Genomic DNA, 19,903 nt, shown 5'->3' on the forward strand with positions numbered 1-19,903 from the left:
GAGATATTTCCTAAATTATTTAAGTCAGACCGTAGAAGAATAATAGTATTTTCAGGGTTTTGACATTCCTTTGAAAAAAAAATCTGCCATCAGTTGTTTTTTTCTTCTTCAGGTGGTCATTATGAATTACTTATTTGAATTAAAGAAAAATTGTGCAGAAGTACTACTAGTTATAATGGCAATGCTTCAAAAATAACATATAATGAACTGAGTCAGAACAGGGTTTGTCAAAACCTTTATCCCATATAAGAAAGTCAGCATGGGATGAAAACAGTTCTCTGTAGGTCAACTGATTACATGCTAGTTTGCAACTATAGCTAGCAAGTAGGTTATGTGAAGTCAAAGCTAGTTTCATGTTCTAGTGGGCCTCTTAATTGTTAGGCTTTCTAACACAGATGTTCTCTTAAGCAACAGTTCCATAGACACATAGATCTGTCCGCCCCGTGCCAACTCAATGAAGCGGCAGACGTGATGAACCGAGGCCTTGAGGCCATTATGGACTGGATGAGGGTTAACAAGCTTGTACTCAACCCAGAAAAGACCGAGTGGCTGTTGTGCTTCCCTCCCAAAGATTCGACCAATATTCCATCACTCAGGCTGGGGGGTCAAATTTTATACCCCTCAGAGAGGGTTCGCAACTTGGGAGTCCTCCTGGATCCACAGCTAACGTTTGACCACCACCTGACGGCTGCTTATTACTTTTATTATATGTGTTTACGTCATTGTTTGTATTCCCCCCTTCCTGATTTTATGTGAGCCGCCCTGAGTCCCCTCAGGGAAAAGGGCGGCCTACAAATGTTAATAATAAACATTCCAAACATAGATGTACTTGGCTAGGAACTGAATCTTTACTGTGACATCAGAACATCAGTCATAAGAGATAAATAGTCTCTACACCATGGGCTTCAAATTTGTTGGGTCACATTGCTGTCATGTGATGTATTGCAACATTTTTTCCCCTTTGCGGAGTTGAGTTGGGCATGGCCTGCACGTGACGCATTTGGCCTGCAGGCTGCTAGTTGGACACCCCGCTCTACATAGTCCTTCACTTATGATCCTTAATTCAGTGAATATTGAAAATTAAAATGGAACTGAACAAAGGGTCTTAGGACTTGTGCCTGAAGTCACAGCCCTTGCAGTTTCTTCGCAGTCATATGATAGCCATCTGGATACTTGGCAATCCATTTGCACTCATGACTGACTGCCAATTGCCCTGCGATCATGTGATTAGCATTTGAAAACTTCCCTGCTGGCTTCACCAGAAAGTCAATGGGGAAACCTGCAGGAAAAATCACAAACTGTTGCCATCCATCAAAAGGATACCCTTTAGTTTCTGAGGGCTGGCTGAAAAAGGTCACTGATGAAAACCAAACAGGATTGTGAGTCACGGAGTGGAGAGACTTATTTATTTATTAATTATTTATTAATTAGACTTATATGCCGCTTCATAGGGCTTTCAGCCCTCTCTAAACGGTTTACAATTTTTTTTAGCAAATTGAGTCAGCAACTTGCCCCCACAGTCCGGGTCCTCCGGGACTTGTCCACAGATACTCCCCCCCCCACAAAATCATATGTAATAAACAAATAAACTCATGCACCACGTCACCCAGGACCTCTCCCATCCTGTTGAGTCACCCTGAACTCCTTACCTTACAGGGCTGCCTCCCCCTCCTGGTTGGATTTCAGCAGAGAGAATTTTCAGCTCTGGAGCATAGAGGGTCTGAAAATCCTCCCTGCCAAAATCCAAGCAGAGCAGAGATGAAGTATGGTAAGGAGTGCAGCATGTCTCTGGGAATGTGGGAGGCTCTGGGAGTGCAGCACGAGTTGGGGTTGGGTGCTGCCGAGAACTCGGGAGCTGAAATCCTCCCTGCTGAAATCCCATCAGAGCGGAGAAACAGTGGAGTATGTTAAGGGTGGTATGTGCTTAGTAGGATGGAGGAGGCCCTGGGAGAATCAGCATAAACTGTGAGTGAGTTGGGGGTGCTGTAGACAAATCTCTCTACTCTATAGCTGAAAATCCTCCCGGAGAAATCAAAGCAAAAGATTTTCAAATCCTGAATGGAAAGAGGAGGTTTAGAGGTTTAGAGGTTTATTACACTTGTATGCCGCCCTATTCCCGGAGGGACTCAGGGCGGCTAACAAACCGAAGGGGAAAGGGAATAATACAGACAAAAACAATAAAAACAGAAAAACAAAATACAGAAAGAATTTAAAAACAGCCAACAGCCACACAATTCGAGTGGGGATGGGAACTCATCAGCCCCAGGCCTGTTGGAACAGCCAGGTTTTGACAGCTTTGCGGAAAGCCTAAAGGGTGGAGAGGGTCCAAATCTCCATGGGGAGATCGTTCCAGAGGGCCGGAGTAGCCACAGAGAAGGCCCTCCTCCGGGTGGTCAACAATCGACATTGGCCGGCGGATGGAATTCGGAGGAGGCCTAGTCTGTGGGATCTGATAGGTCTTTGGGAGGTAATTGGCAGCAGGCGGTCTCTCAAGTACCCAAGACTTGCCCACAGCATGCCACTCCCACATTTGTGCTTAGCCTGCCCCAAGACCTTCCAGAGCCTCCTCCACCTAATTGAAGCATCCTGTGCTCTTATCTAGCATATTGTCTACTCAATGATCTGTGAGAGAGCTTAACAATGGGAACCAGGAGTGCTGGGAATGCGGTTATTGAGTGAAGTGAACATATGATGATTTCTTTACCCAATGACTTGGATTTTGGTCCCATTTGTGGTGGTAGGTAAGGTGGAGAGATGGTTCAGTGCCATATTTCTACTGCAATGCGCTCTACATGGGGCAGCCTTTGAAGAGTATTCGGAGACTTCAACTCGTCCAGAATGCAGCCGCGCGAGCGATTGTGGGTGCACCTTGGTACACCCACGTTACACCTATCCTCCGCGAGCTGCACTGGCTACCGATCGGTCTCCGGATACGCTTCAAAGTGTTAGTTGTAACTTATAAAGCCCTTCATGGTATTGGACCTGGGTACTTGAGAGACTGCCTGCTGCCAATTACCTCCCAAAGACCCGTCAGATCTCACAGGGTCGGCCTCCTCCGGGTTCCGTCCACCAGCCAATGCCATCTGTCTACTACCCGGGGGAGGGCCTTCTCTGTAGCAGCTCCGGCCCTTTGGAATGAACTCCCCGCAGAGATCCGGACCCTCACCTCTCTCCAGGCCTTCCGGAAAGCCGTCAAAACCTGGCTGTGCCGGCAGGCCTGGGGTTGATGAGTTCCCCTCCCCTCTCGACTGGTATGGCTGTGTGATTTTCGTGTATTTTAATTATGTGTACTGTTGTTTATGTTCCCTTTCCCCTTTGAGTTATTCGCTGCCCTGAGTCCCTCCTGGAGAAGGGTGGCATACAAATAAACCAAAACTAAACTAAACTAAATATTTCAAATCCTTTGCAGTGCTTGTCACATGGAATTGTTCTCCTTTTACTTCTTACGAACAACTATGCAAAGAGGTATAATAAGGAAGAAGCGAAACTGGAAGGAAATTTGCCTTAAATATGGCTTGAATTGACCAAATAATCACAACCCATTGAAATAAGTGAATTCAGTAATGACAATCATGATTGCATATCATACTGAACAAAAATAATCCAAGAGCCCTCGTCCTCATCTAACATCCATTTGTTCCATGACTATTCAAACAGTGACAGTGATGAACAAGGAAACCTCAAAGTTCTCACCATTGAAGAGTCCCTGCAGTTATATGATTGTGATTTGGACACGTGACACTTAGCTGCAGTTCCATGAATTTTGATGTTTCCTGCTGGCTTCCCACAAGCAAAGTCAACAGGGAATCTGGCAGGAAGTTGGAAGTTCTCACTTAATGATAGCAACTTTCAGCCTCTGCTTTGCTGCTGCTTTGGCTGCCATTGAAATGGGGAGGGGGGCATGGTATTTGGGAGGGGAATACTGATTGTGCTGGAGGAAGAATCTGGAGTTTCTGCTGCCTGTCTTACTTCGCATGCGGAGGAGGTTTCCCGCCAAGGCTAACGGCACCAACATTCCATCAGGGTGATGCCTTTCGAAGTTATCTCACACCTGACACTTGGGAGAATTATGATTGGACTGTAACTGGGATGCCAAGGGGTGGGGAATGGGTTATTCTATATATCAATTGCTTTCGCGCCTAAATAATCAGACTTCGCTTCGCTATGCCTTTAATCATTTATAATTAGTAAAAGTACACTTGATTTCTACACATGGAGTCTCGTGGTCTTCTTTCCTAATTATTCAATAGAGGAGTGCTGACAGCAACTGTGACTTCTGAGAACTGCCACTGCTAGGCAGCAAATTCACATGATGTTGCACCCCATCATTTAGTGACAGAAATTCCAGTCCCAATTACCTTCAAAAACTGCAGGCAACCTGTATAAGGAATGGAGGGAAGACTCCCCCCCATTAAGATCTGTTTATATTGAATATGAATAATTGATGCTCTCTGAAAAGAGCCACAACTGAAAACAAGAGTTCTATCTCATACATGACTTGGGTTGGCAATTACTTTTTTTAATTACATCAAACCCCTCAAGATCTCATGAGGGTTGCTAATTTTATACTCAAGACTGTAAGAGATCTCACGTGATAATACTAGAGTCATAAGTGTTTCGGTGCAAGGATAACCAACATCTCAGAGAAGACTGTCATTCTTTTAAAACAACTCTATACCGTAAGTTTTGTGGGTTTCAGCAATGCGTACCTTTTGTTGACTCCTTCTACTTCCATTTTTGCTACGTAACAAGTGCTATGCAAACCAGAGTAAAGGGCTCTTGTATACTTACTGTTTGTAACTGACCATAACTATTAAAATAGCAGGCATGCAGCAAAGGATGATGATGACAGCCAGGGCCAACAAAGCTCCTTCTGTGTAGCCCACAGCTTGTGCCTGCTTTTTGACATTGGCCACCACATCTGGTGTTCGTATCTCCAAAATACGTCCTCCTTGCCCAAGGTATGGTTGAAATTCTTTATTGATATCCAGAAGCTTGCCATCCAGAAATCTTCAGTGTTCAAGGGAAGAAAAGCAAGGGAAGAAAGCAAGATCAAGCTAATCTCTATCCTTTTTTAAAGGTGGAATCAATATTAAAAGGTATTAATAGTCTTCTCCTCTCCCCTCCAGCTTTTATTTCCCCACCGTGGTTCCTTTTGAACATTTCATCCCCTCTCTGCCTTCTCTGTGGTTTCTTTCATCTGATTTTCATTCTAATTGACCAACGGCAGTCGAGTTGTTTACAGTGTACCATCTGTGATGATAGACTTCATAACATAACAGCTTCATAACAAAAGCACGCTGATCATCTCAGTGGAGACGATGGGTAATTTTTAAAAACCAGGAACAATAGAGCAAAAGAGTATAAAATAGTTCTGGAACAAATCTATTGGAATTATGATGTTGAAAATGTGATTATATTGCTTCAGAGCAAAATTGCTCCAACTGTTCGGGTTAGCAACCACGAATACAATAAAAAGAGCTAAACTGGTGTACCGTTGCAATTAGGCTCTGTGTTACATGAGTCCAAGTAAGTAATGCCGATTAAACTGAACAATTCAGGTGTAATGAAAAGAGGAAAACCTTCTCTTACATAATGCTTGCATGTATTGAATGCCATTTATGCTAATTAAGAAAGTGAAATGTCCTTCAGGGAGTTGTAATACACTCTTTTTAAAATTTTATAAGCAATTTATCTACAAATCTGTGTTTCTACATTTTTTTATAGCTTATCTGTGCTTATTGTAATTCAGATGAAACGTGACATAAAGTACAAAATGAGATGAGGGCCTTTTAAATTTATTTTAGGAAGTCACAATGTCTCAGAATCTGTCCCTCTTTTTTGTACTCATGAAGGATAATAGATAGTGTAAGTATTTTTTTAGAAAAAATTCTGATAGTACCTTTGTTCTAGTACCAAGAATGAAAAAAAAAAGACATCATGACATTGGCAAATGAATTTCACTTGACACAGATATTCTGAATATCTGCATACACACAAACACACACAGACACAGACACACGTGTGTTTATTTGTATGTGTGTGTATGCATGTGTATACTCTGTGTGTGTGCATATATAAGAACATTGTGGCTTAATGGTTAACACATCTGCCTAAGATGCAGTACAGCACAGGCTCGATTCCCAGTAAGGGTATGGCTAGCTGATGAGAGCTAAATAGCTTGAAATAGATCTATACTAGTCTCCCTTTATTTATTTATCAGCACAAATACAACATATATATACATATATACATATATACATATATACATATATACATACACACACACACACACACACATACATATATACATATATACATATATACATATATACATATATACATATACATATACATATACATATACATATACATATACATATACATATACATATACATATACATATACATATACATATACATATACATATACATATACATATACATATACATATACATATACATATACATATACATATACATATACATATACATATATATATATATATATATATATATATATATATATATAAGATTTTTACAACCCCTGGTAAGCCCCAATCATGGGAGGAAGCCAACTGCTTCCATCATCTGTCAATCGGCTCGTCACAAGAGTCCATCACGACAGAAACCCAATATTTTTACTGTTGCCTTTGTTATATTTGTATTTTTTTTAAATTTGTGCTGATAAATAGCCGATTGACAGATGATGGAAGCAGTTGGCTTCCTCCCATGATTGGGGCTTACCAGGGGTTATAAAAATCTAATAGATACCTTTCACCCTGGCTTCGCTGATAACGGATAAGAGCCTGTGGCCTTATGGCTAAGAAGTCTGCCTAGTATGTAATATAGCCCAGGTTCAAATCCCAGTAAGGGTATGGCTAGCTGATGAGAGCTAAATAGCTTGAAATAGATCTATACTAGTCTCCCTTTATTTATTTATCAGCACAAATAAAAAAAAATAAAAAATACATACATACGTACGTACGTACATACATACATACATACATACATACATACATACATACATACATACATACATACATACATATATATATATATATATATATATATATATATATATATATATATATATATGTTATAAATAAATAAAGTAAAAATTACAGCAATTGTGACCCCATTGTTCATTATGGTTATTTTTTTGTGGAAAACTGGAAATAAATGCCACTTTCTGGCAAAACCATTATAAATTGTCACATGACCATGGGGTACTGCAAAGGCCTATAAAATTGGGCCGGTTGTTAAATGCCCCAAATGCAGTCATGTGACCGGAGGGAGGCTGATATTAAAAGTGGTTTATAAATAGTTTTTTGGGGGCGGGGTTTCCATTGTAACTTCAAATGGTCATGAAGAGGCTGGTCATAAGTCAAGGACTACCTACAGTATATATTCATGTGAAACTTCATGGTGAATTCCCCCCATCCCACCCCTTAAAACCATATGATGTGGTAATAGAGGGAATGAACGTCACTGTCAAATGGCTTTGATATTAATAATTACTGTGCGAGGAAGTTTTTAAATAATCAGAGAAAATATAGAGAACTCAAGAAGATTCTTGGATGAGGAAACATCTTCAAGAAAAAATAGAGTCCAGTTACCTTTTGAAAAAACACATTTGGGACAACCATGACCAGATTGACTGAAAGACTCCATAGACGCTGAGAAAATATATCTTACACCATATGCTTTGTCTTATTTTGAAGAAAGATTTTCATATTTGTTTAAAGTCTAGGAATAGTTGTATCCCGAGAGACATTTTATTATTCCCATATTCTCCTTTCTGTCAAGACACCATTCCTTGAAAACAAGTCTAGGAGGCAGAACATCCTGAGGGACCTGGCCTAAAAACCAGCTGAGAAATCTCTTTGTTTTTTCCAGAATATCATGCTATTCTTTGGAAATTATCCTGTAATTGTATGATGAGGCAAAAGGCTGAAGGAGACTCTTTCAAGGCATCTCATTGCAGGATTAAATAAAGGAAAATCCCAGCTGGAAGTTAACTTTTGAAATCTGGAAATACATCCAAGTTTATAGGAATCAAACCACTGGAGATTCCCTGCCAAGCCTAAAATATGCTAATGTTCCAGACTAAAACTTTCTCTTCATTTTGCTAAACTGACATTTCTTCACCTCTGCCCCAAGGCCAAGAAAGTATTCCCTAGCCTTTTGATGTTATATATTTTTAAAAAATGTTGGAAGAGGAAAAATAAAGCTGGTTGTGCAAGCTAAAGAAATATGTAATTAGGTTGCCTCTAAGCCTATGTTAATTAGTAGAGATGCATTTTTTTTTAAAAAAAAGACTTTTCTTTGTTTTTTACATTTTCATCTTCTTTAGTACCAAGAATATAGATTAGATAAAGATTCAGTAATTCAAAATATTTGAATATTCAAATTGATATTTGAATATTTAAGTTGATATTTGAATATTTAAATTGATATTTGGATATTGAATATTTGAATACTCTACTCTACTCTACTCTACTCTACTCTACTCTACTCTACTCTACTCTACTCTACTCTACTCTACTCTACTCTAATTTTCTATATTTTAGTCCAGTACAGAGGAGAAAATTCAGCCTATTTTCTAACATACCATATCTCAAAAATATCCATTATAGTAGTGTTAAATGAATGAAGGCCATAATGGTTCGTTGTTATAAGAATTAGTTCCTCATTACTTTAATTCTCCTTTTTCTACTCAGCCTTTTATTTATTTATTTGCATCACTCTTTTTTGAGACAATGAGGCTAAAGACAGATATTGTCTCATATTATTATTACACTGGAGAAACAGATTGTAACCACAACAAATAACTATATACAGTAGCTTATTTTTGCTCTTTGGCTGTCCCATGAATTCTTATTTATTTAAATAATGTCAAGGTTTGAAATATACCACAGTAACACAAGTATTTCATTCCACACACACATTAAAATCATATCAAACTGTTTATCTATTTTTTCCTTCACTTCTTAGAATCAGATTTGATTATTTCTTTCCAGATGTTAGAGGTCCTCCACTCTAAAATTCATAATAAAATGCACACAGGTTGGAATTTCAAAATTTTACTCATTTTACTCAATATTATATTACTACAATATTGCTTTCTAGGGAATAGTAAGGGAACAATTTTTAAATGTTTCTGTACATAAATATGCCATTTTTCTACTAGTGTTATTTCAGCAGAAGATGGCTTAGAATGCTAGAAATTCCAACGTCCTCGTCAACATGAAAGACTAGACTGCCTTCATCCTTTATTTTATTTCTTGTTTTATGTATGTTAAGTGAAACCAAATATTAGGGCAAGCGACTAGTATATAAATGAGACCAAACCCTACTCCTGATGATCTCGTTTGGTAATGAAATGTCTGCAAGAAAACAACCAAGCTCAGAGAACACTACAGTTCAACTGTGAGCTACAAATTTTCTCTTTCGCTGGGGGAAAAAAAAAACTGATTTGAAAAAAAACAACAAGAGGAATTATGTATAACTTTGGGCAATTTTTATGAACAGAAACATCCTGCATAAAAATATTGCACAGGTATAATGCAGAATATAAAATCATTCCTATCTTAAGTAAAAGTTGTGCTGGATGACATACATGACGGTTTATATTACATTTTTAAAATGTAGTTAAAACGCGGTCCACCATATATTTATTTCAAAATTGGACATGGAAGAAAAGTAAACCAATGTTGCAAATATTTATCACCAACAAAAAAAAACCACAAATGTTTTCTTTTTTTTAGTTCTATATTCAAACATTTGTCACTGTCAGTTTATATATTTGCTGTTTGTATATTATATATAGTTCTTTTTATATATATATATAGTTAACACAATAGCTATTTGTAACCTCTCTCTCTCCATCCATCAACTGAAAATATGCCAATTTTCTTCGCAACATCAATATATTTTGTATGTCACTATTAATTTAACCACATAAGGTATGAAACTCTAAATAAACAAATCACAGTTCATTTGTTAGTTCAGAAACATTTGTTTCTTAAGCATACAGCTAGCAAACTATCACATTGCTCACCAGGCATTCTGACAGTATTCTCCTTAGTGCAGCAAAGATAAAATATAAATGAAGTGCCTCAAGACTGGAGACTACATCAACATCTGTGCAGGCTTCTGAGTCAGAAGAAATCTAATCTCAGAGAAATCTAGTAACTCTACACCAGGGGTGTCAAACTCACATCGTCACGGTGTCGTCACGTGATGTATCACAACTTTCCCCCCTTTGCTAAACCAGGCATGGGCATGGCCAGCCTGTGGTCCATGAGTTCGACACCCTCTACACTTTCTCCCTGCCTCCTAGTGAGATGCCTGTACTTTTGGTAGTCTTTGACCCAAAAGGACCACTGGTATCATTAACTCTTTGAGGTTGTATAATAATAAACCTTTGATCTTGAGGGATCAGGTTGGTCCTAATTTCCAGGTTCCAGAATGCACTATAAAAATAAGCAATTATCAAATCCAAGGAAAAAAAGGGGTATGGCATCAATTCTACCTTTGAATCCTAGCTCAGAAACTTTGTTCCACAACAGTGTTAGCACCTCTTCTTCTGCACTACTGTCTTGGCCTCTCCTATTAAGATTCTAATGATGGAAATAACAACTGTTGAAAGTCACCTCATGGGTTAAATCTCTGGATAGAAAATTTGGGACCACTGATCTCTTGAGTTGCAGTCTTATATCTGATTTATAGTAAACCAGGACTTTCCCCCCAAAAAACTGAACTTCTGAGACCTTTGAACTGTGCAGGTATAAAACTCCGTATCTTTGAATCATAAAAACTACAGTGAAGAAGAACCTTATGAATAACACAACACAAATGCATTACCGCAAATGTGTCATAAATCGAGGGTCTGTGTGTTCAACTGCTGCTTTTCACAATAATTTTTGTGTGAAATTGAGCATATGTGATCGCATGTTTGCTTAAAGGCAGAAAAGATAACACAGACTACAAAATTCTTTCTAGGATTAACCCTATCAGAGTTTCTGTTTTCATCAGGACACAAAGCAATAGATCATAACAATGCTATTTTCAGGTCCAAAGGTGATCTCTTAAATAGCTGCAGTTGTGTGCCACTCAATGTTTACATATGGCCCTGTATGATATTTCTTGCACCTTTAAACATCAGGCATGTAAAAGAAGAAAAAGTGCTAATTTTGAAGTCAAATTCAGTCAATGCCTCAATACTAAGGTTGATTTCCTCAACTGATATTCACTGCTGCAATACACTTAACTACTTACTTGAAAAGTTCATTCCTCATTATAGCACGGTTTGTCTGAGGGTCGATTGCATAGATCATGAGGTCAGATTTGGAATAATCTTCTTCTGAATATCCATCACCATATCTGCGAGCACCAATGGATTCCACTACCACTTTTGCACCAGGAATCTGGTCTTGGACATAGCGTTCCAAAATCCTGATAATGGAAATTGGTAATTTATTAGCTGTATTCTTTGACTTATTTATAGTTAGACAAAAAAAAATCTTATATTGTAAAGAAAATTGATTAATAGCATGTCAGGAAGGCAGGAAAGATGGATGGATGGAAGGAAGGAAAGAAGAAAAGGAAGGAAGAAAAGGAATCCAGAAAAACTAGTTTCAAGCGTGGGGTAATTAATTCTACCTCTTAGTATTATATTGGGACTTGAATTTTAAATGGTTTGAAGGGAAATTGTAAATATATTTTACAGAGGGAACTGGTAGGCATGATAAAGGAATGGGTTTTATCTTTTTTACAGAAGCTATTAAATTCCACAAACTACGCTCACAGTGAAATGCATTAAGTATATAACACAGAAGTGGCCATAACATCTCACACGCGTAAGATTTATGCCTCTGAGAAAAATTGGAGTGCCAGATTGTCAGGCATACCAGAACAGAATAAGTAAGACTGACAGTTAAGCCACAGGTATTTTCAGAAATGGAAAAAAGTTGTTAACAGATTGTTTAAACAATGCCAGTGCAGAGCTGCAGCATGTTAGCAACCTAGAAAACACGGCTGACAATTATTGAAGATCCAGCCAGTTTCCTCTATCAACAAAAATAGACTTCCATAAATATTGTCTCATGCGTTTGACTCTTTAAAAGTAGTCTATGGGGCACAGCAATAGCGATTTAAATATCAGTAGCATTATGGGGTGTGATTTCCTTAACAACCACCTGGCTTAGCAAGGGAATTTCTGGTCCCAATTGTCAAGGACTATCTGTACTACTTTTGCTTAGAGCACTATAAACAACAAAAACATTGATGTCTTGGATAATCTCATTGACCCTTGGAAGTTTAGATTGACACTGTTTTAGATAAAGTCCCAGTGACTACTCATCTTCCATAGGACCAATTCAGGGCATGCCCATTTAGTATCAGCAACAGCAGCCCCAAACTATTTTCTGAGTTCTTCACTTAAGAGTTATGATGTATGCCAGGGGGTGCCCCACAAGCGAGATGCATCACATGCAGGCCACGCCCACCCTAGCTCTACGAATGGGAAAAACATGAAATGTCATGTGACAGTAACAGGACGCTCCACGTTTGACATCCTTGATGTATGCTATGGTCCATATAGCTTTGCTCAGTTCTGAATATGAATATTTTTTATTTTATTAGACAGTGAGTTGGGCAACATGAATGAATAATTTTTAATGTTTATTTATTCATTTACCTACTTGCTTACTTACTTATTTTATTTACTTACTATTTTTACAAATAATTCAAGACAGCAAACATATCCAACACATCTTCCTCCTCCTATTTTCCCCACAATTCTGTGAGATTGTGTAACTGCCCCAAGGTCACCTAGCTGTCTTTCATGGTTAAAGCAGGACAATATAGTATATATTGCATATTATATTATAATTCAGCCTTTAAAAAGGGAAATCTAACAAAATCCTCAATCTCACAAACTTTTTTTTTTGATAACTGTGAAGTAATTATTATTGCTTTTCTGAAAACCAAGTATATTTACCTTAAAAGGTAGTATCATGCAGAGGACAGCAAGCTTTCATTAATGTTACAAATAATACATTTTAACAATGTAATTGTACTGATGGAGGTCCCCATGTCTTTTTTTAATTGTACTTTTTAAATTGATGTCTTTTTTAAAATAGGAAATAGGGAAAAAACATAGTTTTTAATAGGTGACAGGTTAGACAGGTTTTTCTTTGTTTTGTTTTACTAAAAAGGCAACTAGAGTAGAGTTTTTTTAAAAAACATTTTGAAAACAGAAACTGTGGGATTTATCTTGCAACGGCCAGCCTGAATTTTCCTGCTGCAGTTGCTGCATTCTTTGATTCCTTCCAAGCTCTGCATACTAATTCAAAAGAAAGCTGTGCCAAGCTAATTAAACTTAGAGAAGCCCCTTCAGCAAACACTTCGGTTAATTTATACTTTTATATAAACTCTAAGCTGGGCTGATCAGTCAATAGACACATGACGTGTAGCACAGATGATTCCAGTCACGTGAGTTTGGAGCGTGACCCGTCAAAACCGCGGAGGACAAAATCGCGCTCGACGAAAGCGCGCATTTGACGTCATCACAGCGCGACGAAAAAAAATAAAAATTGAAATAAAATTAAAATTAAAGCAAGCCGATTCACATAAAGGTAAGGGTTAGGTTTAGGTTTAGGGTTAGGTTAAGGGTTAGGGTTAGGTTTAGGTTTAGAGCGTTAGGGTTACGTTTAGCGTTAGGTTAAGGGTTAGCGTTAGGTTTAGCGTTAGGTTAATGGTTACATTTAGGGTTAGATTTAGGGTTAGGTTAAGGGTTAGGGTAAGGTTTTCGCTTTATTTTTACATTTTTCGATCACAGTGCGATGTTTTCGTCGCGCTGTGATGACGTCAAATGCGCGCTTTCATCAAGCGCAATTTTGTCCTCCGCGGTTTTGTGGTGGAACCAGTTTGGAGATTGATTCACAGAATACATGAAAAGGATCTACGTTTTGGCTCATAAAATCATAATGTTTCCTGAGCCAAGTTAAACAATCAGGGACTGCATAGATCCCTTGTACCAAAGCTTAATAGGATTGCCTGAACCATGTTTAGTGGAGTTGTTTAGGGACTCACTTGGTTTGACTAGTTTTTTTTAAAAAAAAGTATGGTTGTATGATTTACCACTGATGTTACAGTCTCACTTCCCCTTTGGATATCTGCAATGTGCTTTACATGGAGTGCTCTTCAAGACCAGTCAGGAACTACAAATCCATAGACCTAGAACACAGTGGTAGACACCAGTCTTGGTTGTTCGTAAGGGTGTCAAACTGTTACACAAGCTGTACTAGCTCTCCGTTTCCTTCGTGGTGGAATTCAAGGTATTGTTCCCACATTTAGAACCCCATAGGACCAAGTTGCATATGGAAACACCACTCCAAGAAAACGTGACCCGTCAAAACCACGGTCCACTAAAGCACGCCCAATTAAAGCGCGTACCTGACGTCATCAGCAGCGCGACAAATACAACCGCGGAGAGAAAAAAGGGCGCTTTAAAAAGCGCTTTAAAGCAAGCTGATTCACATAAAGGTAAGGGTTAGGTTTAGGGTTAGGGTTAGGTTAAGGGTTAGGTTTAGGGTTACGTTAAGCATTAGGATTAGTTTTAGGGTTAGGTTAAGGGTTAGCATTAGGTTAAGGGTTAGGTATAGGGTTAGGTTTAGGGTTAGGTTAAGGGTTAGGTTTAGGGTTAGGTTTGGGGGGGTTAGGTTTAGATTTATGCGTTAATTTTAAGTTTACCACTCACAGCGTGCTGTTTTCGTCGCGCTGTGATGACGTCACGTACGCGCTTTCGTCGAGCGCGCTTTAGTCTACCGCGGTTTTGTGATGGAACCCAAGAAAATATCTGTGCATCTCACCAGATTGGGCAGAGTAGGCAGATTGAAATCTTGTCACCTTGTGGGACCTTGGAAGTGTACCTTTTCTGTGGCTATCCTATAGAATAGAGTTCCCCAACCTTTCCGGCTTTGAGGACTAGGGGGGCGGGGAGGGAGGTAGAGAGGATGGTTCCGGGTGAGGTGTTGGCAAGTAGGTACATGCAGTTCCATTTGCACTATACAGCATTCATGTGTGTCACCACACACACAAATAGAGCATGCATGCACATGCTTGCTTGCCGATCATTCAAATGGGGATGCGTGTGCTTGCATGCGCACTTGCCCTCCATCTCCACCGCCCGGTTGCAAACAACTCCAGAGGTTGGGGACCCCTGTTGTAGAACACTCTCCACGCAGACTTTTAATCTTTCAGAAAACTATCAAGATATGGCTTTTGAACCGGGGTAGAATGAAGATGTCTGAATTTGTTTGTGGGGTTGATTAAGGCACCATGTTCTGTTTTGGTTTCATGCTTTATATTTCTGGGTTCCATTGTTGTTATGATCTGCTCAAGGTTATGTTTTTAAGTTAGGAAGCCATAGAACACTTTTAAATAAATCAGTAAATTCCAAAAGTCACCAGGGTTTTTGTATGTTTTTGGGTCAGTACATTTTTAATCACAAGTGATTTTTTTCATGGTTACGGAATGAAGATATTCATTACCCTATAAGCTGATCTTTGCTTTGTTCTACAAGAGTAGGAGGAACATTTGACACAATGACTTGCATATCCAGCTGGTTGACTACTGAGACCTGAAACAGAAAAACAAAAAATATAGTGGAGTCTGCAAAACATGTAATATACTCCAAATAGAAAGTGTATCTCATTTAAGAAATTTCCTTTGATGGCCAGCAGTGTGGAGTTTGAATGGAGAAACTTATTATAATAAAATAACACAACAATTTCCTTGGTGGGATTTAATAAGCACAGATATGGCTGCAATACAACTTTTTTTTTAAAAAAAAGAAAAAAATATGCTTTCATTTAAATAAGCCACATTTTATTATTACCGTTACATAATATACAAGAGACCATCATTTGTGTTGCCTTTTGTATTTCACCTGCACAAAATCTCCCTACAATTTTGTGTCTTTTTATCTGGAGATTCATACTCCAAACTGTACTAATTGAATATAACTGGGTATAGTTTTTGTGACATCAAATTGATCCTCAGCGACATTATCTATATTTAAAATAGCAATAGCAGTTAGACTTATATACCGCTTCATAGGGCTTTCAGCCCTCTCTAAGCGGTTTACAGAGTCAGCATATCGCCCCCCCAGTCTGGGTCCTCATTTTACCCACCTCGGAAGGATGGAAGGCTGAGTCAACCTTGAGCCGGTGAGATTTGAACCGCTGAACTGCAACTAGCAGTCAGCTGAAGTGGCCTGCAGTACTGCAATCTAACCACTGCGCCACCTCGGACCATTTCCCATTGGTCTCTATCAATCTATAATAGCCTAAGAAACAGCTGGAAAATGTCAAGTCATAATTGACTTCTGTACAGGTAGTCCCTGACTTGCAACAATTTGTTTAGTGACCGTTCAAAGTTACAACAGCACTGAGTAAAGTGCCTTATGACCATTTTTCAGACTTACAACCTTGGCAGCATCTCTTTAATCACGTGATCAAAATTCAGATACTTGGCAACTGACTCATGCTTATGACCATTGCAGAGTCCCAGAGTCATGTGATCATCTTTATTGATTGTTTAGCCTCTAGGCCAGTGATGGCGAACCTTTTTTGGCTCACGTGCCATAAGCGGGTGGGGGGAGTGCAGTTCACCATCCCGGCTATAGGCCCTATCAACATACGGGTTCAAACAGATATTAGGAATAAAATTGTAAACAAACAATTTAAAATGAGGGTACGGTAAAATATAACAATTCTAGGATATAATACAATAATTAGCAGTTAGCAGTTAGACTTATATACCGCTTCATAGGGCTTTCAGCCCTCTCTAAGCGGTTTACAGAGTCAGCATATCACCTCCACAGTCTGGGTCCTCATATCACCCACCTCGGAAGGATGGAAGGCTGAGTCAACCTTGAGCCGGTGAGATTTGAACCGCTGAACTGCAGATAACAGTCAGCTGAAGTGGCCTGCAGTACTGCACCCTAACCACTGTGCCACCTCGGTTCTTAATACATAAATATATAAAATAGAATACAATGAGATAAAATTATATTTCTTTATCACCCCTGCAATCTACCCCAATCAGTCCCACATATGCCGATTTCAGATGGATCATTTTAATCAGAAATTGTGGTCTATTGAATGTCGTCAGATTCTGGCCACGCATGAAGTATGTTGTTTTAATATTGGCCTCCAAATGGGCCATCCGCTTCATATGAGGATCAAGGTACTTATCACTCACCCCCTTATATAACCAGCAATCAAATATATGAGTCAGATCTTCTACCTCTTCAGCTCCACAGATATATGTACGTTCATTGTACGTGATAGAATGGAATCTTCCAAACCTAACCATTGTTATCAAGCTGTTCGAAACTTGCTCGAGTATAGGTTTCCCTGAGATATTTTGGCAATTGTGATTTTTAAATAGTTGTTGTGTAATGTTACTAATTGCAGTGATACACTCAAGAACTGTGACAGGAATGGTCATAAAATGGAGGAAAATTCACTTAATAACTATGTCGTTTAGAACAGTAATTTCAAACTCAGTTGTGGTCATAGATTGAGGACTACCTATATATGGAGTACACACAAGGAGGGAAAGCACAAGGAGAATTTATCCACTTGAACATTGAAAGAGCTGATCAATCTGTGTTTCTACTTGCCCTTCACCTCAAAAGCAGTTTAATCTTGGTTGCAAGAATGGAGTGTCATTAGGAAATTATTGAATGAATAGCATAATCTATATGCAACCAAGGCTGCATAACAGGAAAAAAAATTCATAATTTCCTTGGCCATGTAAGACCATGTTTTTTTTATACTTATCTAGGTAGGAAACAGAAGGAATTGATTTGCTGAGAATAATTGATACTATGACCTCTACAGCCCACACATTAGTCAAGTAACTTAAGTTAAACCACTGGCAAGCTAGCATACAAATTCTATAATCGTACCAACCACACATCAGTGTACAATTAAACCAAGCGGTTGATAGGCATGCAAATCATAACACGTTTCCTGATGTATGTGCACTTGACAAAACTAAGTCTCGTAAGAAGGTCACATTTCATTTTACTTTCTTGAGTACTTGAATTGCATAAGTAGCTTGCTTACTTAATGGCTTTTAAAACTATTTAATCATCGGGAGGTTGGCAGCATAATTTGATACTGTGCTAGGCTCTGAAAAGTATCAGCATTTCATGATCTAAGTCTTTTAGATAAATAAATAAATTCACACAAAACCTCGAGGGGAAAATCCTGGGACTTTTCCAAGCAGAGATGCGTCTCCAGTCTTAAACTTAAAAAGTTCAAATGTGGCAGACACTTTTTGGGGTGTGTGGGGAGGGTAACTATTATCTTGGGATTTCCCCCCCTACTTTCTTTGTATTTCAAACTTTTACACACACACACACACACACACACACACACACACCGTGAAATTGCCTCTTCCTAACTACCAAGTACTTGCAATCATGGTACTAAGGAAAGCTAATTCCAGTTTTGCTGTAAAGGAAATGTCACTGTGGAGTTAAAACCATTTCATTGCCTTGTAGTGGGCAATTCCTATTCAATTCAATTCAATTTATTAAATTTGTATGCCGCCCTTTCCCCCTGAAGGGGACTCAAGGGGCAAAGTATCACAAGGGATATCTGCCTTCCCAGATGCATTACCACCATACTGATGTCTCTGCTAAGAACAGTTGCCCAATAGGATACAAAATATACTATATTTTAAAATTCTAACATTTTTGTCTAACTGTAAATAAGGCTACGCATAGCCCGCAAGTACAAATGTGCATGCACATTCACGCCAGTGGTGGGATACCACTGGTACACCCCGGTACGGGCGTACTTGGTGCCTGCTGGGAGTACCATGTAACGTTCTGGTACAGTGCTGCAGAGGTCCCACCTGCCTTACCTGTATTTAGGCTGATTGGGGCTTTCGCGCATGCGCATGGAGCATACAGCGCCTGTGCAATGCTCCACCGAGCACCTGGAGCGTCACGGGTGGTAAGTACACATGCGCATGCTGTGTGTGTGCTGCATGCATTCACGTGGTGGACACCGGGTACCGGTTGCAACGGGATCCGGAGCCCACCACTGATTCACGCACACTCACACCACAATATACAGTGCATCCATTCTTTTAGAGAAAGTTACAAAATTCCCATAATTTCTCTCTTCAACCAATCCTAGTAAAAATTAAAAAGAGGCCAAATGTTAACTTTGCCCATTCCTGAAAGGACAATGGAGACGATTACACATAGGCATGATTTCAAAGGAAACGTAACGGATTTTTGAGAAGAAATTATTTTATTAAATAAATGAAGTCTCTAGATGCAAAAAAATATAAATTATTGGTGCAAGGTATATGCAGAAGAACAAAAGAAGGGAAATTAAAACAAAAAACCAGTCACACAGACACAATTCCAGATAAAATAAAGTATTAGGAGACTGTAAATAAATATATTTATTATAAGCCAAATAAATATCAATATCTTCCAGTGGTAGATAAGATTTGTTTCTGTCATACTACATATCAGCAACAAAAGATTTGCAGCTACCTGGTTGGCAAGGTGCTGCTTTAAAGCCCTTCATGATTTGGGACCAAGTTATCTGTGGGACTGTCTCTTGCCAGTCACATCCACACGACCCATTAGAGAGGAGGGGGGAAAGGAATGTTGCAGGTCCCGTCCCCTAAGGAGGTATATCTGGCAGGAACCAAAGAAGGGCCTTCTCTGTGGTGGCTCCCTCCCTTTGGAATATCATCCCTTCAGAAATTAGATTAGCTGGCCTCAATTTTGATATTCTTTACTAAAGACCTGAATATTTGGTTTTGCTAGTAACCCAGAGTGGGATGGAGCCCATCA

The 19,903-nt window shown here is 39.0% G+C and overlaps 1 protein-coding gene across 1 annotated transcript in view; it reads right to left on the reverse strand.

The window, feature by feature from the left end:
- PCDH15 (protocadherin related 15) overlaps positions 1-19,903 on the reverse strand; it is an 810,754-nt gene that overhangs the window by 39,705 nt on the left and 751,146 nt on the right. The window contains exons 32-34 of the mRNA XM_087701782.1: positions 15,561-15,649; positions 11,284-11,460; positions 4,792-5,010 (exon numbers count right to left, since the gene is read on the reverse strand). Coding sequence (XP_087557908.1) covers positions 4,792-5,010; positions 11,284-11,460; positions 15,561-15,649 — 485 coding nt within the window. The remainder of the gene's footprint in view (positions 1-4,791; positions 5,011-11,283; positions 11,461-15,560; positions 15,650-19,903) is intronic.

This window comes from Thamnophis sirtalis, unplaced genomic scaffold, assembly GCF_051295495.1.
Source record: "Thamnophis sirtalis isolate CommonGarterSnake01/CBP01778 unplaced genomic scaffold, rThaSir2_p1.2 scaffold_15, whole genome shotgun sequence".
Lineage (NCBI taxonomy): Eukaryota > Metazoa > Chordata > Lepidosauria > Squamata > Natricidae > Thamnophis > Thamnophis sirtalis.